Source organism: Sander lucioperca, chromosome 5, assembly GCF_008315115.2.
Source record: "Sander lucioperca isolate FBNREF2018 chromosome 5, SLUC_FBN_1.2, whole genome shotgun sequence".
In the NCBI taxonomy this organism is placed as follows: Eukaryota; Metazoa; Chordata; class Actinopteri; order Perciformes; family Percidae; genus Sander; species Sander lucioperca.
In genome coordinates, this window is record NC_050177.1 from 7422219 (window position 1) to 7444487 (window position 22269).

The 22269-nt window shown below is 39.7% G+C and overlaps 1 protein-coding gene across 3 annotated transcripts in view; it reads left to right on the forward strand.

Annotated features, from left to right (window-relative positions):
- The window catches only part of LOC116046568 (limbic system associated membrane protein), a 782424-nt gene that overhangs the window by 745582 nt on the left and 14573 nt on the right, over window positions 1–22269 (forward strand). For all 3 annotated transcript variants that reach the window (XM_036001580.1, XM_031294959.2, XM_031294958.2), the window contains one exon: window positions 285–410. In XM_036001580.1, the coding sequence (XP_035857473.1) occupies window positions 285–410 (126 nt within the window). The remainder of the gene's footprint in view (window positions 1–284; window positions 411–22269) is intronic.

Sequence of the window (22269 nt, forward strand, 5' to 3'; positions counted from 1 at the left end):
TTTTTTAGCCAATAGTTTCTCTGAAGAGATGGTAATGGATCTTATGGGAGCAAAGCACCTGGCATGGTAAACTAGTTGGTTTTTTTTTAATGGCAATGTCTCAGTTATTTTGTTGAGTTGAAAGGTGTTTTACAGAAAGATGAATAAAACACTTGCTTTTTAAGTTATGAACAAAAGATAACTTGGTCTGTGTGAGATAAAACACACTTTGCTCTTTAAACTCTATTTCATAACTAGTAGCAATTGTATTATTAACCTTGACGTCATTTATCTTGTGTCTCCAGTCCCAGCCAACATCTACAAGGTGTCAGAAGATATCACAGTGAATGAGGGCAGTAACGTTACACTCAGTTGTTTGGCCAGTGGCAGGCCGGACCCTGCAATCAACTGGCGGCTGCTCAATCCCTCAGGTAAGAATCATCCAATCAGTGCTCATTTATCATATCAGTCCAGATGTCTGTGACAGATTGTTGTCATCATCTAAATACCAGATTGTTTTTTCATTTTGTTTTTATTTTTTAAGTGAATCTGAATCTCGCTGCGAGCCTGCTATGCGTAAGGCTTACAGAGGCAAAATAATACATTATTCAGATGTGAACAGATACAAACAGGATCATTAGCAGTAATATTACTTACAATTTGCCACAAATGTCACACTCCTTTTTCACATACTACAAAAGAATCACTCTTTACAGTGGTGGCAGGATATCCAATGTCTATTGACAATGAACATATGATCTTGGATCATAATCATCAGATTCAGACGTTATCATCAATATCAAAGTAGTATTGTTGTCTGTAGCCTACAGTGAAAACAGGAACTGCCAGCAACCAAAGCAACATCAATTTCCATGGTGTCTTTTCATCAGTCTTCACCTGATTTGTTGGCTAATGCAGGATTGACTGATGTTGGCATCTGTTATATGTATTTTGATCTCCTGGTCTGATGTTGAATCCTGGCACTGTTTGCGGATTGACAGTGGGCGAGAAACTGACGAGCTGAAGTAAGGGGCCATCTCAAAAGTGAATACAAATGAGTCAAGAGAGCGTGTCAGATTTTTGTTAATAGCCTTCTCAGTTATTTAAATGACACTTCTGAGCCTCCTCCCACTGCATGCTAACCTCCTTTTTATGTGCTGATGGGTTTCTTATTTGTTATCATAGACACTTCCAACTTTAAATTAATCTGTGCCTGCTCCCATTATGTACCCAACCTCCACTTTTTTAAGAGACATCATGGGATATGTCCCAATTCAATTCTGACTTGTATTTTCCCTGTTAAAATGTCTTCCTCAAACCATGCTTTATTTTTTGATTTATTTACAGTATGGTTGTTTTCTATTTTGTGAGCAGTAAACTCATATGAATGAGGAGTATATATGTCCGTAGATAACACAAAAGCAGAACCTGCCCACATCTGGAAAAATCTGAATGCAGATAAAAAAATATTGTTTTTTACAGTTACAGATACTAGCTTTGCATTAGCTAGGGCGTGTTTATCTAACATGGGGTGAGTCTCTTATATAATGGGTTCTCATATATGATAGCCATGTTGCTGTTTGTACATGCTATCAAAGGGTGTACTGTACAGGTGGTGTTGTACATCTCTCCATATGTGCTTTTAGAGTGGCAATACTGTGGCGATACTGTTGCTTTGGGATTTAATACAATTTCAGTAAAAATAATGTCCCCACCAATGATAAGCTTGTAGTGTGAAGAATAGAGATGCTTGACTTGACAACATCTCAGATTGATAACAGCCTTGTGCAGATTGAAAGCAATTCTATTTGTCTGTCTTTATCAATTACTGAATCAGTTTGTCAGCGCTCCAGACACGTTCCATCAATACATCTGTTTCATGCACCTGGAAGCCGAGCAATTTGGATGGGTGTATTTGCTTCTTTTGTCTGTTTGCATTAAAGGAGAGTGATCTGTTTAGCTTAATCATGTGAGCCATATCTGACTGGCTGCTTTACAGTAGTGCAAGCTAAAATCTCCTATGAAACTGAAGTTGAGGTTCAGATGGCTCACTGTAGGTAAAGATCCTTTGCAGGTTTAAATAGCTTTGTTCCAAGAATATGGATGGAGATGTGAATCTAGAGGGAAGGAAAAAGCAATGTCCAATAGTAGATTATTCAAACTGCAATGGACTGGGGCTTACTAACTACACCTCTGCAATTTCTTCTATAAAGTAGTTATTTTTTTCCATTATTCTTTTTTCTCTCTCTATATTTTGTTGAGAAAATAGTGGGAAGACCACCTTTAACATGCCTTTGTTCTTTACTGAAACGGTGGGAATGGTAAAACAGTGTGATAGAGGAAAAATCCTGTCAACATCCTGGCAGGATTGGATTCTGTAATTCTACTCATAGCACATGTGCCTCCAGAGATGGGGATGCCACACTTTTTGCAAACACTGGCACTGATATTTTTCTTGTTGTTTTGCGGGTGTCTTTCACCCCAGAATCCATAAGCCAGTTTGAGCGTGTGTGGAGGACTGCTGAGAGAGATAATAATGTCTGGCAACATGTGGTCGTAGCTGCTTTACGCCTTCGCCTGCTTCAGCGGTAGCACCGCTTCACTCAGCTAGCAAGGCTCTCAACTAACCACAGATGTTCTTGAGTCCTAAAATGCCAGTCCAAGTCAAGACTTGAGTCGTTTGCTGAGAGCCAGAGTCAAGTCTCAATTCTACAGTGTGATGATCAAGCTCAAGTCTCCATAAAGCTTCAGAATTGCTAACAATATGGCCATTTCTACAAATTTCACTGCAGATTAATTGTGTTTTTCATAGTTATAGTGGTTTCTATTTTTGTGATTACTTTAAAGCACAATACTCTTTTTGTACTCTTATTTTTCAAATGAAGCAGCAATAGATAATTATCAAAAGGATGCAGTAACTGAGTACATCAAGGCCAGCAAAAGGCAAACAGGGCATACATATTAGTGGCAGCTGAAGAATGAACTTTTTAAGTTTAAGTAACGTAGCTTCTTACATCTTAGTTACATAAAACAATACAATAAATCTGATTTGCTGGACAGCAGAGTCATCCATCTCAGCAGATGAACAAACAACTGAAGTACATTAAGCGGCACAATGAATAGTAGCAACATTGCATCTTTTTAATAGTAACTTGTGCTAACCTGCCTCAGAAACTGGCTCAAATTAGCAACAGTCTATATTTTCCACTAAAAATACATTTTCTTATGAGTAAAACACAAACAAACGATGACACTGCGCATTGGGCACGCTCAATCATGAGCTATCCAGGCGCCCCTGTCTGTCATTATTAACAAGCTCATTAATACTTTGCGAATAGACTACGACTTGAGTATCAGTCACAGACTCAACGCACACATATTTAGAAAAACCCCATGGGAAATGTATATTATTCCACGAGCAGCTATAAGCCAACAGCGCCAATCTCTCATCTGCCTTTAACTTTAGAGTATAGCAAGCCTAAGAGTTCTGCATGGACAATAGAGTGAATATGGCTGAACAATAATATGGTATAATAATACCACATTGAATAATAATATGGTAGATCATTTTTCCCATTTCAGTATTCAGTTGCTTAAATTAAGTGTGCCAATATATGTTGATTAATTAATTACTTGATTGTTTATTTGTTTTGAATAATGTTTTAGGAAAAAAATGCCCAAATTCTCTGCTGTGAATATTGTCTGGCTTCTGGGGACTGTTGGTTAGACAAAACAAGTCCTTTAAAGATGGACTCAGGGAAATTCTGATGGGTTATTTTCACCATTTTTGACTATTGATAAATCAGACAATTAATCAGTAATTGTTGCAGCCCAAGCAGCACAAGCTTATATAACCACAGTGTTACCAGTTCCACAGACTGTTTTCAACATAAAAACATCACTGCAATGAATATACATAAGTCTAACTCCAGCAGCTACCAAGTATATTAAGCCAAACAGGTAGTGCCATGGTTTGATTATATTTTCAAATATTGCGAAACTCAAAAAGTAATTACACACACACACACACACACACACACACAGACATGCCAAAGGGGAGGTTAAAGGAGTAAGTAAAGAAAGTTTTAAATCAAACTGAAGAATCTGTAAAACTCCAGAACAATAACAACCCAGAAAGTCAAAGTCATCAAACTGCAGACTGCAACAAGTCAGCTCTTAGATATGTCTGTTGAAAGGTTTTCTCTGTTTCTCAGGGGCTCAGAAGTGAAAACCTAGAGCAATCCCATACAATTCATATAATCTATGTGACAAATGATGCCTCCAATGCTGGAGTTAAATGTTATCAGCCAACTGTCTAAATTGGTATTCCATCCCAGGATTTGTTTATTAGATAGTTAATAGCATGGTTTCTCAGGGTGCCCACATTGATTACAGCCGTCATCTGGTTCTACGGGGCCATCCAAGCTGAAACTGCTCATTCTCAAATCTGCAGAAACTTATTTCTCTGCTATTGTTGCCTCCTTTACTCAGTTATCACAAAACTAATTAGATTATAACTGACGTGTTATATATACACATCTCCCAGTGCTGGGGAGATGTGTATATATTCATAATTAGACTCCATCAAAGAGACTGTTTGTGTCATTATTGCTTGCACGTCACTGAGCTACATTTGTATTTAAGGGATTGCAGGATGGAATTGAATTGAATTTAATTAATAATAGAGCAGGTCTGACACAGAGATTTTTAAACCTGCTGTGTTGAGACTGCAGAGAGCCATCAGATGAAATGTGAAATACTGTGACTGGGTAAATACTGTATTACAACCCTTTGAGCATGATAAAAGATGACAAAAAGGCAGGAGATACTTCGTTATGAGGGACATGGCATGACAAACAAGGTGCTCATTAAAGTGGTACATGCACCGGTTCACCCAAAGGATTTTATTTGTTGTTTGGCTTACATTGACAAAGCAGATCACAAGCTAAGTGTAACAATTACCACAATCACAAATAATAGCCTGAATGAAACTGGGTGTGATTATTAACCCTTTCTTTCATACACTCACAGGGGAATTCACAAAAGCCTTGTGCGGCTTTTGCAGCTGCTAAACCTGCACCATTAAGACCAAAAGAAAGTGTAATTCTCAAAGCACCCGCAAAGGGTAAGATTCACCCCAAACTGCGCTGCCAAGCACATAGTGTCTCAGTGGTCCTGTGCTATTTGCACATATTTAAATTAGGTAATATGCACACATTTGGTGCAAAATTGGCTCCTGAGCCTCGTTGCAAAAACTGTCCAATTCACAAAGATCAGCGCTAATAGCCACGCACAGTTACAGTGAAATTATTTGGCGTCTTAAAGGTACACTGTGTAGTGTTTTAAGTATTTTATTAGCTAAAATCATTGTCTTCATTCATAAATATGTCCTCATTGGTGTAAAATTACCTCTGCCAATGATCTGACTTATCCTCGTAAGCGAAGAATTTCTTATCTGTATTTACATTGAATGGCCAAGTCCAAGGAGGCTTCCGTGTCGTTCCGTCATTTTGAAAAACTATAATCGCTGAGAGGAACAGAAAGCCCTAGGCTACCTGTCTGGTTAATCCACAACGCGTTTTCATTCAGAGCCAGCGTCAAGTGACTGAAACCAGCTTAAACGGAGAAGGAGATCAGTTAGAGGCGCTTGTCACTGCCCCGGCAAATTTGAAAGTCTGCACTGCACTTTAGTTCATAATGGAGGATCATACTTATGCCGAGCCACAGGAGAAGGAATCCTCGTCGCCAAAAAAGCTAAAATTGGAAGACATGTTGTCATAGCTTCTTGGTACATAACGGCTACCGTAGTTGCAACATTCATTTGAAAAAGCGAGGCGCTAGAGAGCACTATTCGTTTGAATGTAAAATACAATTTCACCGCTAGATGGGAGAAATTCCTACACAGTGTACCTTTAAGAGAGTTGGAGGGGATGAAGCACATTTAAAAGGGGTGTCCTCTGCTTCAAATCATGCCATCGTTTTTACAGTCTGAAGGTGTGCCTTTGAAACCACTAACAACACTGACAGACTGATATTAAATCCCAAATACGGTTTCTCTCTGTCACTTTTAAATTCCTTGCCTTAAGTTTTTAGGAATGTGCCTGCTCCCTGAATTTTTCTCTCTGCCATTGTTCTGCCTACTGTGTTCTTGGCACAAAGGAAACATTTGCAATTTCCCAGATGGATATTTGCAATCAGGCGCAACAAAATGGCAATTTGCACTCAGCTGCAAAACTTTGTGGGCGCTGTAATATCATTTGCGCAAAATCTTTTGTGAATCTGACCTTGAAACAGGACAAATAGCGGTTGCAAGTGATGCGCAATTAATGGTGTTATCAGCAGTCGCAATCCATTCCTTGTGGATTCGCCCCTCAGTGTACAAAATATTAAGTGGCCATTATCTTGAGTTGCATATTTTTTTTAGTTGCACCATGCTCACATGGAAGTGACAAAGCCCTCTAGTGATATTGATAATTATGACGGGAGCAAAAGAGGAAGTGAGGTGACATTATTATAGAGCAACAAAGTATGTTTAGGGAGGAGGTTGGTACAATTAATCACTTTGACACAGGGAACCGCTGTTTGTTTCCTGCTTCAAACCATCAGTCAACTTTAGTCTATTTTAACCAAGTGTTTATTATTGTAACCATTTCGACAAAGGTCCCCTGACCTTAACAAAGTAGTCATTTTATCCCTAACCACGATGTTTTCCTAACCTTTGTAATGGTTTGGGAAGGCACAGATAAATTATGCCATCCTGCCAATAGGGGCTTATGTGTCTGCTTTTAAAGGCAGTTCCAAATGATTTATCTTTTAATTTAATTTAAAGGCTAGTTGTTTTTTCAGTTTTATCTAAGTCCAAATGTCCACTAACTCATCTCCTTGTGTCTGATGAGAAGATATTCATTCATTAATCAATAAGCATTAACGGATTTTACCCTTTGCCCTCATCAGTGTAATTCATCAAGAAAATACATGTTGCTATCATTTTATACTTTCACTGTATGCATAGAATTTGTAAAAGGATCGACTGATATCAGCTCCATTAAGTTAATCATGAAACCAGGACAAACATAACCAACACATCCATCATGTGTCTCACTACATGGCTGTCTCATTAAATAGGTTCTTTGACACATGCACCGAAGGCAGCAAGGGAGACTTTGAAGATCTAAGGCAGACACAGTGTCTGATATTGTCCGCAGAAGCAGTGTGTCATCTGTTTTACCCATAAGAGACGGTGGGCAATACTCTATGTAGCGCGCTACATAGTTCTTGTACTTTTTATCAAAACACTTTTTGTTCAGCTTCTGCTGGAGCGCTGCTGTCAATATTGGCTGTATAGCTCATTGCTCCGACTTGTGAGGCAAATTATCAATAGAACACAGAGGGGGAGAAGAGCAGAGATGAGGGTTTATTGAATGGGATGGAAGGGAAGGAAAGAAGATGAAAGAGAAGAGTGAGGAAAATTACAGTATATGAGCGTGAATGCACATGTGGTACAGTACATGTGCACACCTCCAGTGTCTGCGCGACATGCATGTGCTAAGACCTGCAAGCATGTTGGTGTGGATCTCTTTAGCTGGCTGGTTCCCAGCTTGAGACTACTCCTGTTTTTTTATTTTACTCCCCCAGATTAGTTGCTAAAGGTGATAGACTGGAACTCCTGGGTGGTTGCAGGTCAGGAAAATGGCAGCACCCTGTCGTGAGGGGGGAAATGCAGCCACTGGTCAAGCAAGGAATTCTTCACTGCACACCTCCCAGACCAACCAAAATAGTAGCGGTCAGTCAAGTATGAAAAATACATGCCCTCTGGCTGCCTCTGGTATTTCATGATACAATGAGGACCCATGCAGAGCTGAAAAAGAGGAGGAATTGATGGATGTTATGCTATCCTCAGGGAAGGAGGGACGGAGAGAGGAAAAGAAAGAATTTAAAAGACAAGGGAGGACGGCAGGAGATGGAGAGAAGGAAAAAAACAGAACAGTGTTTTAGTATGCAAATGGCCAGTTTCATTGCATGTTCAATCATTCTTATCATTAGTTATAGTAACTCCAGTGGTTAATTAATGTTCAATTATGCATTTGAGGTCCTCTCACCTCTCTGGTGTAATAGAGTTTGTCAGTCATTTAACACTGCAGGGAGGACAACCGCAGTGAACCTGGGATCCACTCAAGCAAAGACACACACATCTGGACATCTGAGGAGCTTGCAGTGAAAGTAGCAAGACGCTGATGATTTAGATTCAAATCATGAAGATTTCTTGATGTATTTACGATGCTGCACCCTGGCGGCTAAATGAACGAATGGCTGTGAATAGTGTCCTGGAACCAAAATATCAACACCTATTACCTGTCCATCAGCATTCATGCTTACTGTCACAATGTCCTTGAGCAACACACTGAACACTGAAGGTCTTCTGGATAATAGTCAGCTTACTGTAAATGGTAAGCTATGAATCTATCACACAAACAGTTTCATTGCAACAAAGACTTCTGTCCAAATGAATTGATTTGGACCGCAGCCCACGTGCCTACGCTATATGATCCGGCTGAATATTGAAGTCATAACCCTTTTATAACAGTGCTTGGCAGGGCTGCCTTTTAGAGGTTTGATGCTGAGTGCCCTTGACATCCCTCCTACGCCAGCCTCAGCTGTGTGTCGGCCATGCTATGAGACCGGGCTCAGGAAAGTCTCCCCAGGACTGTCACCTTGTCTGGAAAGCTCTCTCCCTGTTCCTCTCTGCCACTCTTTGTCTATCCATCCTCAGCTGTCGCTCTATGTCTTCCTCTCCCTCATTTTCACTCTCATTGTCTCCCCCTCTTTCCATCATCCTCCCATCTCTTTGGCAGAGTATGACAGTCACTTCAAATGTCCTTTCTGCACTTCATCTCGCTGTCTTGGGAGAGCCATGGAGCAAGAGAACACACACATGCACGCACTCATATCTCTGACTCTCAGGAGGGGGTGGAGCAGGTAAGAGTGCAGATACATAGGTGCCTCAGTAGTGTAACTCCCGTGCAGTAGGAGTGGGTGAGAAGACTAGGCAGGAGATGAACACACATACACACACACACACACACACACACACACACACACACACACATCATCGTGTGACAAGCTTGTCAGCGACAGAAAGTAGCTGACAATCCTGCTGATTATGGGAGTGAAGTGTAAGGTGGTGACAGGTCCTTGTCAGACTAACCTAGGTTAACCCTCCCGCTCCTTGTCTCCAGGTGTGTGTGTGTGTGTGTGTGTGTGTGTGTCTGTGTGTGGGGGTGTGTGTACTTGAATTCCAGCCCTTTGGGAAACAAAAGAAGACAGCTGCTCATCCGTCTCTCAGCAGGTCTCAGATCTGCTGACTGTCACTGTTCCCCTGTTTGTTTACAATCAGCATCATCAGCAGCTGGTCTGAAATCAGTCTGCTGTCACACAGTGCACAGAACATCATGAGCACAGCTTGCCCTGTGTCTGCCCAGCCTCATTAGGTGTAGTCACCGCTGGGCTGGCTGAACACTGGAGCTCACACTTGTTTAAAGTCACAACTGTACAGAAACTCAGCACTTTTTGTTCCAGTCCATAAACACTTTTTCGAGAGATCCTCAGAGTTGCACAGCCCTTCTGGGAGGCAGTAGCCAAAAGGAGAAGCAAACTTGTGATTTGAAGGTTTCTGGTTTGAATCCCTGCCCAAGGCAAGGAGATAGGAGCAGGGGAGTAGGATGGAGACACATAGTCTTCTTTCTATTTTACCTTATCTTCACATGCCCTTGAGCAAGCCCTTCTAAGAAGACTGGGATGAAATAATGTGCCCATATTGGGCAGCTCCCGTGCACAGATAGGTGACAGGGAAAAGCTAACTAAATAATTTAATGGAGAGATGTAACGAAGGCTTCCAAACTGGGTGAATAATATGCCATGGCCTTACCAGAACTTAACCTAAGATATCATGGGAGTGATGTGTTAGACAGTGAATAATGTCCATCTCTCCAGTAGTGTTGTAGAATCTATACCAAGGATTACCAAATCTGTTCTGAAAGCTCCTGATGTAACATCTTAACTAATGCTGTATTTACAAAATCACAGAAGATAGCTTTTGTACGTGCCTCCTCCATTATAATATATATGGTGTGTTATAACAGCCTTGTACTGCAGTTAATGTAACTATCCAATAACAATCATCATCATAAATATCAGTCTTCAAATTCAGATACTTACTGTTAACAGCATTTAATATTGTAGCCTGTAAGTCTTTGAGAAGGTATTTCTGCCTGGTAGCCTAAATAGAATAGATAGAAAGAGACTATAAAACTTACAAATTCGAAGAAACTAACATTATTGCAAATTGTCAATAAAGTTAGCTTAAGACACTGTTGGTTTTTCACCCCCCAGCAGTTTGTGGGCACTATAACTCTAATTCCCTAATTAGGACATTGGGTTAATAGGTATTTTTTCTACTTATGTTGTACAAAGGAGTATGTAGACTACTGCTGGAAAAAGCAAATCTGATAGTTGGAAAATAAAAAAGAAAGAAGATGCAATGTTCTGAGAATAAAGTTATGATCTTGAGCAAAAAAAACCATAGTTTTGCAACATTTTTGCAAAAGAAGGTCCTAAGAATAAATAAGTAATTTTTATAATAATATTTTTGCTTAATTACAACTTACAACAAATATGACAAGAAAAACGTTTAAGGGCAAAAATCTACGTATTTCAAAATAACCTTAAACAGTGTGGGTGTATAAGTAATTAAAGAAACTCCCGCACACTATCTTGCAAAATGCCAGATGACTGTTGGATGAAGGTCTTGCGCAGAAACGTAGCAAATAAATGTATTTTTGCAAGATAAATAGTGTGCGGGAGTTTGTTTGTCCCTCTTTTTTTAGTGCCATACCATTCTGTAAAATTATGAATTTATTTTCTTGAGAGTAAAATTTCACTTTATTCTCATAATATTGCAAATAATTTCTCAAACTCATACAACATTTTTCATCATATCAGATTTTGTGTTTCCCAAGAATGGTCCTAATATCTCCTAATATGGGAACTGAAACGGGTGGTGCGCCCAAGTAGAACCTATGTATGGGAAACACTGCTTACTTGCAGAGATGCAATGTAGTTAAGTTCTGACATGAAGAACGATATTAAAATGTTTGAATGATGCTATCATGTGTGTCTTTGCATGCACACGTGTTTGTGTGTGCATCACAGAGAAAGGAGAGAAACAGTATACGAAAGGTAAGCAGCCATAGTGTATGCCTGACCTTGCTATCCTTGCTTAACATAAAGCCTCTTCTCCCGTGGCAAACACAAGCCAATTGAATCTATCCAGACAGTAATGAGAAGTCTTCCCACAACAATAGGCTAGATCCACTTATCAGCCAAGTGTAAGAGAAAGCGGACAACCCAGCTACCCTTCATGGGAATTCAATCACTAAACCCTATTCTGTTTTATCAACAATTAATCTCCTTATAAAGCCTCAGAATTGAATAGGCCAAACAACAGTATACAGTGTCATACAATGAGCAGCCAAGCTGAGAGAAACTACACCAAAGTTGCCTCAAAAAACAACAAAGGCATGTGAGGAGTCGAAGAAGGAGAGAGTGGGAAATGAGATAGAGAGAGCAATGACAGCGTTGAGAAAAACAGACGACTGCATCGCTCCGCTGTGCGTATCATTTCTTCGGCTCAGGAAGCGGCAAATAAACAGCCGTCTTGTTTATGGCTCGAACACCTGTGTTATTTCTGCACCGCCAGCAGCAGTGGCAGCAAATGGCTTGTGAATAGAAGTGGAAGTTCTCCTTTTGTCCCCAGACTGCTGAAAAGACATTGTTCATGTTGGATTTCTTCTCAGATATACAGAATTGCTGCCAAGTGTAATAAGAATGTAGGCAATATAACAGAACATTAACAAGATAAGTCTCACAAGGATATTTTTATTGCTTTCATTACAAACGATTTAAGACATTTGAGGTTGCAAGTGATTTGATTTGATTGTTGTAAAATTATATTTGTCATTTAAAACCAACCCCTGTCACAGTGAAATCACGTGCATTCGAACTTTGAGTGCAGCATCCCTTTACAACACTCCCTTATACCTAAACGACAGAATACTGTAGGGCGATTTCTAATGACTCCCAAAACAACAAATATGAGCGTTGTATTTAACGCTGTGATACGGCCACACATTTTGAACAAGTGACTGTAACACGTGTTGTGATCACAAAGGCAGTTTTTATCACGTGACATTTATATTTAAGGTAATGGTCGCACTTTTAAATACGTAGTTAATGTTGTAAAACCGAACTAGTTAAGTTTTGGCAACAAAAATTAGGTAGTTAGGGTTGGTAAAACATCAGGGATTAGCTTAAATTAAGTCACGTACAGTGGTGGAAGAAGTATTCAGATCCTTTACTTGAGTAAAAGTACCAGTACCACACTGTAAAAATGCTCTGTCACAAGTAAAGGTCCTGCATTGAAAATGTTACTCAAAGGGGTGATAGAATGATTATATAGGGTATTTCACACTGTTCCTTAAGGTCTCCTAATAGGGTATGTAACATTGGTTGGGTTGGTTGGCCCGGGTGTTCTATGGGCCCTAATGCAACTCTGTGAAAAAGCCCTAGATGAAAAGAGAGGATTTCTCCCTTATATGGTCTGCTCATGAATATTTAGATGAGCTGTGCACTGATTGGTTGGTTGAAGCACGCGCGCACACACACACACACACACACACACACACACACACACACACACACACACAGCCCCTCCCCTCCGTGCCGCTCCGTGCACACCACGTCAAACACACTGCACAGAAATGTTATACATTGTTCATCTGCCATTTCATTACTAAATTCACTTCTGAGACTTTTTTATGCGAGAAATCAACTATGTATAGTTCAAATATGTGCCGTTTTACGAAAATTGATGGCTAATTGCAAATTTGGTCCGACTGTGTCAGAGTTCAGGACAGGCTGACCGGCAAGCCACCGACCCCGGCAGGCACCGGCCGGCTGTCTCAGACTCTGGAGCTTGTGAAGTCCGACACAGTCAGACCAAATTTGCAATTAGCCATACATTTTCATAAAACGGCCCATATTTGAGCTCTACATAGTTGATTTCTCGCATTAAAAAAGTCTCAGAAGTGAATTTAGTAATGAAATGGCAGACGAACATTGTATAAAATATCTGAGATCTGCGCTAGATTCTGAAGACCAGCTAGCCTCAGATCAGTGGTTTGTATGTAAATGTTGGGGCTTGACAAAGGTACAGACTAGAGCCAAATAAGGTACAGCCACCAAGTTGACGTCAACTACTAGCTTTGTTGAGATTTGCCCGGTTTCAGCAGCAGTTTCAAATTGTGAGATTTGCGTAGGAAAGAGGTGTCAATGGGACTCTGAGGTTCTGTGTATGCCAATTTACCCACCGAACTGTCGTAATTCAACTAAGACAAGGTAAACTCGGTTTTGCATTCTATCACCCCTTTAAGTAAAAGTATGTAAGTATCATCAAGAAAATGTACTTAAAGTATTAAAAGTAAAAGTACTCAATGCAGAAAAATCCTCACACTGGAAACGATCAAACAGTTCTGTCAATCAACTAAGTGTTTAATCGTCTCATCATTTTAGCTGTCCTTGTAGGCCTATATATTGTTGGGTAGTTTAATTTATAATAAAACATTGTATTTTATAAACTACATATGTTTTGTGTGCAAACATCTTAATTTGAATGTAACTAGTAACTAAAACTGTCAGATTCATGTAGTGGAGTAAAAAGTACAATATTTCCCTCTGAAATGTAGTGGAGCAGAAGTAGAAAGTGGCATGAAAAGACTCAAGTAAAGTATAAGTACCTACAATTTTTACTTACTCAGTTACATTCCACCACTGGTCACGTAAAACTACTAAAATGAGGAAGCGATGTCACTGCGTCATAAGTCTCGCTTTGCCAGACTCTCCTCCAAAGATCGCTCCACATAGCATTCGGGGATGGTTTTGGCAACACACTCTTAATAGAGTCATAAGTGAGCTTAAAATTCATGTAGTTTCTGACTTCAGTCATCTTTTCACTTTCTCCACCGCGAGAAATTTGTTGATGAAAATAGTTACTCTTTAAGTACATGTTGACCCATCTTTTAAATCACAACGAATCCTGACAGGAAGACAGCTGCCATGTGGCTGCGTTAGATAAAGCCAGGACCAACTGTCCAAATACAAATGCACACATGCTCGAACAAACACACATACACACAGAGTTGAGGTCCAGAGGGGTGTGATGGGTGTGTGCATGTATACAGACACCAGTGCACATACTGTCACACTCATGCAGACAAAAGAAAATAAATGTTGCAGGGTCTTTTATGCTAGTCAACGCTGAAGTTTCTCAAATCAGCTGCTTAACATAAATTAGCATTTGCAAAATAAATGTAATGTTTCGCTCTGTGGTAAAGTGATGCTGATGAATGATGCATGAGGATATGCAAATGAGTGCTATCTAGTTGCCAGCTGAAGTTGCTGGTTTGTGGTTCACATCTCTCTCGCTCTCTCTCTCTCTCTCTTTCTCTCTCTCTCTCTCCCTCCCTTTCTGGAAGGTAGGGGGCATGTGTGCATGCACCTACAGAATGTGTGCTGGTGCTCCTATCCCACTGCTGTCCCTCAATCCTACAGAGTATTTGACATTGACATGGAAGACTTGAGTTGTTCACACAAACTTAAAATTGCCAGTGCAATGCAAATCAGTATCCAGTAGGCATTTGTGGGAGTGTACTTCTTCCAGGCCTCTCAACTCTTCCCAACTCGCTTACAAAAGCCTGCTGTTGCATATCCCAAAAGCTGCAGGGCTTTCAACAGTATAATGTGTGAAAAAAGACTGCAGTTATATGCATGTATATGTCTTTTCAGCATAACTAGCTCCAGGCAGCTTGGCAAATTAGTGAATGGCAATTTAAGCTTGGTGTCCAAAAAGGTGTGAAAGGTGGGTTTAAAGAGCAGTTTCTTTTAGTTTTAAATAATAATTGATGTGCTTTTTTATACTTCCATGTTTTGAAGTTTGGATAGTCACAAACCTTTGACTGTTTCATCTAGTTTTGCAACAAACTCCATAAGCTTTCAAATAATAATGGCTAGGGAAGACAAGCTGGCTGAAGTTCTTCATTTAGCTGAAGGCAGCTGTAATGCAGCTTAGTGTATAACTTAATTAGTCACACATGTTACCTGTAATTCTTAGTTATTACATGGATTTCATTTACAGTATCCTTTTGGAGCACAGTGACTTTTCCATCTATCTCTTACTCTGAGGGGTTAAACCCACAATATTTCAAACTTCCACATAGGAGGTATTACTTTGCAACAGCTTTTAAAACAATGCTTTCTAAAAAAAAAAAAAAAAAAATAACACTAATAATCACTAAGCATCTCAGCAAAGGTAATTTAGTGGATTAGGATTTTTGTGGACTGGATATACATTTCTTTGTGATAATCATGGAATATTGTTATTCGAAAATTAGATATGCAGCCCCTAAAATGGGTTATACCGCTTGAAATAAAAACAAATTAGAATGCCGCTGCAGCTTCCCAGTTGTGACACAGTTGGTGCAGTGGTGCAAAACACTTTTTGTGACCACAAGTTTCTATTCCAGTTAATGCTATTCTCTGGGTTGAAAATAGACAATGCATTTTGCCACCTATTCGCTCTGTTTTCCTCATTGTGAGAGTAGCTCAAGGCTACTGACGCCTGTGTGCCTACTTCAAGTATAGTGGGAGAAAAGTCGGAGAAAAATGTTTGCAACATGAAAATATAATGAAAAGACAGTTCGAACTCTGACCTGCAGATATACAAGTTAAGGAGGGAGCACAAGTTTGTGTACTTATGTGAATGTGTGAGCGAGATAAGGAGAGAAAGAATGTGTGATAGGTGTTTGTACAGCCAAAAAAAACAGAGTTAATGTTAAAAAAATATCCTGTCTGTCTATCTATCTGTCAATTTATTTATTTTATTTTTTTGTTCTTCATCAAAATTGCAATTTGAAGGCATGCAATTTATAAATTGCAAGAGTTGATGGATTTGCATAATTAACATTCTCTCTGTCTTAAAAAAGCTGCAGCAACTGAAAGTTTACAGGAAGTTGGCACTTGTTGATTACACCAACTACAATGGACAATTGTCGATATATTTACTCATCTCTTCTATCTATTCATTTATTCTGTGAGATGGAAGAACACCACTCTGTATCATTTTTTATGTAAAAAAAGAGTGTGTTCTTGATGTCAAAAGAATAGTGGAAAGTGAACTAAGTTGTTTGAATCTCCCAGTTAAAACACATTACAGTAAATCATCAGTTTAAGCATTTCACCTTAAAAGCTCTTATTTGAGACCTCCATGATTCAGGGCTGTAAAGTAAATCATGAATGAGGGTGAATCCCAATAACTTTGGTGATACCCTGACTTTTCGACAAGCGCTGTTATCAGGTCAAATTATAATTTGTCCAATACTTTTGGTTTGTTATCAAACCCCTTTGAAATGAATGATATCAGCTGTATATTTATTGTATTGCTATTTAGGAAATGTAAGCATGCTAGCATGCTATATTAACATTATACTGTACCTCTTACGCAAATATTAGCATGTAAGCATGCTTATATTTATCTGGAAGAACTATATTTAAAGCTATAATGCGTAGTTTATGTTTCCCCCATGAGGAATTCAAGTAGGCTAATGACAACAACACTGTCAGCGCATCCACATGATACAGCCTTCCGTGATCGTGCACGCGCCCTCACCGCTCCTCCACGCAGTTGCTAGTATGCAATGAGGACACGGAGGATTAAAAAAACACGATGGATTCTTCAGAAGAGGTAATTATCTTCACTCAAATTTCTGCGTAGGAAAGTCACCAGACAACAAAATCTTCTGAACATAGCCATACTGAGAAATACAAAGAGAGGTTTGTGAAGCTGATAGTCTTAATTAGTTTTGTAGCAACTCATTTGGCAATAGCTTGAATGTAACGGACGTTCATTAATAATAATAATATTAAAAGTTACGCACTAAAGCTTTAACAAAAAAAGAAAAAAAAAAGTAATATTCCTTGTCCTTCCCCTACTTAATCTACTCTTTTCCTCTGTGTCACCAACTCTCCATCCTCTATTCAGATTAGCATAGAAGGTGATGATATAGTATAGTCTAATGCCAGGATTCATGGGGCTTTTCTAATAAACATTTTGAATCACTTACTGCTTTCTGTGCTCCCTGAAAACCTTTAAGGAAATGTGTCTTCATCCCAGTTCATGCATGCATGTGTCCTACTCACTATAGAGACATTACTCCTCTGCACACAGGCGTGGGCACATGTGCACATGCACACATATACTGTACACACTCATCAATTCCCTCTAGACAAGATTAACCAATCTCAAACGCTTCATTAAACTGATAATGTGAAGCACACACTTCATGTGCAGGAAGCTGTATTCTCCTGTGGGCACAGACAAAGATGCTGTATTGTAATGAATTCTTTCTTTAGACAATACATCACGTTCCATTCATCATCATGATTCAGTTGAGCTCTGTATACAGACCAGGTGAGATTACTGACAGTTAATTGCTGCGCTTAAAAGAAAAGTCGCTTCCTGAAAAGGTTGATTTTCATATTTTTCGCTCCCTCTTTCTCTGTTCTTTGATCTTTGCAGTCACCTGGTTTCTCTCTTTCTCTCTCTCTCTCTCTCTCTCTCTCTATCTATATATATATATATATATATCCATTACCAAACCAAAGCACTGAAGAAGAGATTGAGCATCAATAGAATTTCCATGGCAACAGATTTTCAATCATACCTTTCCAATCACGGTACTCTGGCAGTTTATCCAGGGAGAGCTGAATATGATCTGGTTTATACTTTTTTATCTTTCCATCAGTATGAAACAATACTGTATGAGCTGACCTCCATCTCCATCATGCACTTGATTTGGATGATTTAGTTATTTGTTTCTTTCTGTTTCAAAAACTGAGGGCCAGACTCAGTTTTTGGCATTTGAGCTCCAGGCATGTATACAATTTAGACTGATGTTTTGTTGTTATCTGGAGTTTTTCTGAGCTTTATGGCATGAAACGGCACAACATTTATGTATGTCCACTGAAGCAGAACAGCTGTTTTTGACTAACCTGCCTTATCGGAGTCCCTGAAGTTTCCGGTTCATTTCTCAGGTTGTGCCGCTTCAGTCTCACGGAGCCTGCAGCCCCTTACTCGTAACATGAGCATGGACTTGCCAACAATTGAGACTACTGACATTTAACTGTTGTTACAAACAGTGCATTTTCAACTCCCGTTTATTTTATTTATATAGTCTATCATTACAAATTTGCCTCAGGGGCTTTTACTACACCATACGACACCCTCTGTCCTTTTCGACCCTCAACAAGGAAAAACTCCCCCAAAAAACACCTATAAGGGTAAAAAAATGGAAGAAGAGTAGGAGGGATCCTTCCAACATGCAATAGGTGTTTGTGTCCAGAAAAGACCAACATACATACTCCTGGATACAGATGGATCCAGGAGGATGTCAAGCAGCTAGAGCCTGAGCCACACAACTTCCTCTCCACCATGTAACTTGGAAAGAGGACAGGCTACACAAACACACAAGAAGCAAAACTAAAGCACATCATTCACAGATAAGAGAATGAACACATGCAGGGGGGGAGAGAGAGAGAGAGAGAGAGAGAAGAGGTGAGGCTGAATCTCCTTAAGGCCCCCAGAGATCTTCACTGTGCAATTTATTTTCACTGCCAAGATTCCATCATTCCTTATTTTCTAAGATTAAGGAAACAATCAGTCGATGTTATTGAAGTTATTACATTTGCTTGGTCCTAGGAGACTCCCTTCCTTCATTCGGAGGAAGATAATTGTATCTTTTTAGGAAATATCCTGAGATCTGCACTGTTGCTGTACTGGCTAAAAGCAGATTATTACTTTTTAAGTTATTGCAATTTCCAATAATCTTATTTCACATCAATTTGAAATGTATGTTAAGTGGATGCTCTAGTCAAACGAACAACTTGTACGTGTGTGTATTGTGTGCAAACACAGGGTATTATCATAGGCAGCAATAATTATCACACCTCTTTTCAATTAATTCCAATATCCCACCAATAAATTAATTGCCATAGTGCAATAATGATAGCTCAGGGTCTTCGCACCAATGCTATCTTCAGATGTGATAAAAAGATGAAGCGCAATTAACATGGCAGCACATGAAATCATTTGCCATTTCCCCCTCCTGACCCACCTACAGATCTTTAATAAGACATAGCAGATATTTCCTGAAACACTGAGCTGCTGTGTTCTTTACATGGCTAATTAGCTGGATTGCTTGTTAGCAGATATCTCACTAACAATTAGTGAGATATCTGTCTAATAGTTTCTGTGGATTTCTTCCACACAGTTCAGAGGGTGTGTCTGACATTTGCAGATATTATTCCTCTGTTAATTGAAGCTCTTTCAGACAAACAACTGATAAAAGTCAGCTCAACAAGTTGTTGAATATTAAATGCGCTTTTAGTTTAAAAGTCAATCGTAGTCATTCAATCTGAGTTTTCCAGCATGACTTGACTGTGAATTTGAATTAACTCTATTGTGGAATATGAGTGTGGAAGCATGCCGTAGTTCAAACCAGTGCTTATTTATTTAGCCCTTAATCCAAAGAAAGTCTCAGTGGACTTAAAGGTTTCAGTATGCTTCAAGCTAACATCTTTACAAAAGCATGCACATCCAGTCAATAAACACTAGGTACTGGACTGAAGAACATTTAAAAGAAAATGTATTTAATTACCACCAAGTGACGTTTAGGGCCCTATTTTAACGATCTGAAACGCAAGTATCAAACGCCAAACGCAAGTAGCTTTGTGGGTGGATCTCGGGCACTGTTGCTATTATACCGGCGGGATAAATGACTCTTGCGCCCGACGCAAATCTAAAATGGGTTGGTCTGAAGTAGCTACATTACTCATAGGTGTGGTTTGGGCGTAACATGCAATAAACCATTTTTTGCTAGGCGCACGCTCTTAATACATCCATGGGTGCACGCCAGGAGCGGTTTACAGCCAAGGAGACCGACGTTTGCTATTGATTTTTCTTTTTGTCAAAATGTGAATAAAGAAATGTCACTAAACCATACTTTCCGATGTTTTGGGCTCACTCTCACTGAATCACGAGGTTATGAATGCATGGTGATATTTTTGCAATGTAGTCTAACATTAGACCGAGATTACCTCACTATAGACGATGCAGCTCTTCCGTCTCTCCTCTCCCGTGCTGCTGCTGGGGCATTTGGGTTAAGTGGCATCGGCACATGCAGTTCAACATCACTTCTCCTTAAGTCCTCTAATATTTCCTCATTTATGTCATTAACACATCCATGATTCATGGAAATGCGTAAAACAAGGTCATATTTTTCCTTGTATTTATGTATGGTTTGCAAAAATGGGAACTGCTGGGTCCGTGAGATGAGAGAAGCAAAGTGTATGCGCGGTGTGCACACTCTACATTACGGCCAAGCATGCACCCTTAAAATAGCATCTGAATAACGCGCCACTGACTTTAGACTAGGATTTTCCTGGTCTGTGGTGGAATTCTTTTCGCCTCCTCTTTTTTGCTGAACTGCCCCCGGGAGCGCAAGTTCATTCCCTAATTTACCGACGTGAGTCTGTGGAGGGAAAAGTCCGTTGTGCGTCGGGTGCAAAATAGGAATGATACATGCATCGGTCTACAAAGTCAATTGCGCTGGGTGCAAGATAGGGCCCTTAAAGTGTCAAGCTTTTCTCCAGCTCTTTATCAGACGTCTGAAGATATTTATGTTCATTGGAGCATTATCTAATGTGCAGACTATATTTTTGCCTCAGTTAACATCAAACCAAGTGCTTGTTGGATGGTGGAAAAGCATCATGCCAAGCTGACATGGGTGGCAAAATAAAAGCAGTTAAAATTAAATATCAGTGTCTATAGCATTAGCAGAAGTAGTATAAAACATAGTCTCGCATTGCCAGACCTTCCTCCACAGCACTGCGGAGGAGGGTCTGGCTAGTCCACACAGCAGATGGGAGAAAAACATGCTCTGGTTTATTGGCATTTCTTTAAACCAATCACAATCGTCTTCGGCAGTGCTAAGCGCCGGAAGATGCAACGGTGCCGCTGCAAAACTGTCTCGGGAAGGAACTTGTTTGGGTGGAACATGTGCACGTTAAAAGGTTGTTTTAGTCGTCCAACAGAAAACTCAGATTGGACAGATAGTCTAGCTAGCTGTCTGGATTTACCCTGCAGAGTTCTGAGGAGCAGTTAACCATAGTCCTCATAAATCAACCGGAGTTTAAAATGCCAACACTAAGAAAATGGAAGGTGAGGGACATCCGGCAGAATTTCCGGCGGCACTTGAACAAACCCGGAAGTGGAATGTCGTGGATATAGACTATAAAAAACATAACACATCCAAATCATTCATCTCTGACAAAAAGTGTATAGATGCCTGCTTCCAATAAAACTCAGTCAGAGTATGTTTAAAGTGCTCATATTATGCTCATTTTCAGGTTCATAATTGTATTTAGAGGTTGTACCAGAATAGGTTTATGTGGTTTAATTTTCAGAAAACATATTTTTGTTGTACTGCACGTTGCTGCAGCTCCTCTTTTCACCCTGTGTGTTGAGCTCTCTGTTTTAGCTACAGAGTGAGGCATCTCACTTCTGTTCCATCTTTGTTGGGAGTCGCACATGTGCAGTAGCTAGGTAAGCACTGCTAGCTAGTCAGTTGCAGAGCATGAGGGTGTGGCATGCTAGCAGCTAGGCGAGCATTAGTACATGTTACAAAGTGACGCACGTTTGTCTCTGAAGTAAAGGCTGGACTACCATTGAGCTGTTTGGAGCAGTTTGTGAACAGTGTTTTCTGTTGGAGATGGTAAGTCCCTTTGGGGAAAAAAAAAGGAAAGGGGAAAAGCCAAAAAGCATAATATGAGCACTTTAAACAAAGTGCATACAGCAGATTAATATTGTATACAGTGTTGTGGATTGGAATGTAAAAAAATGTGACTCCATGCAGCTTTTTGCAGTGGTAGGTATTTTCTTTTTTTTTTTGTTTTTGTTATTTTACCTTCAGACAAAGACCGGCTAGCTGTTTCCCCGTTTCCAGTGCTAGTCCAGTCCAATGCTAAGCTAACCGGTTGCTTGTTGTAGCAATAACAAACGGAAAGATATGAGAGTGGTATGAATCTTTTTGCCTAACACTCGACTAGAAAGCAAATAAGTGTTTT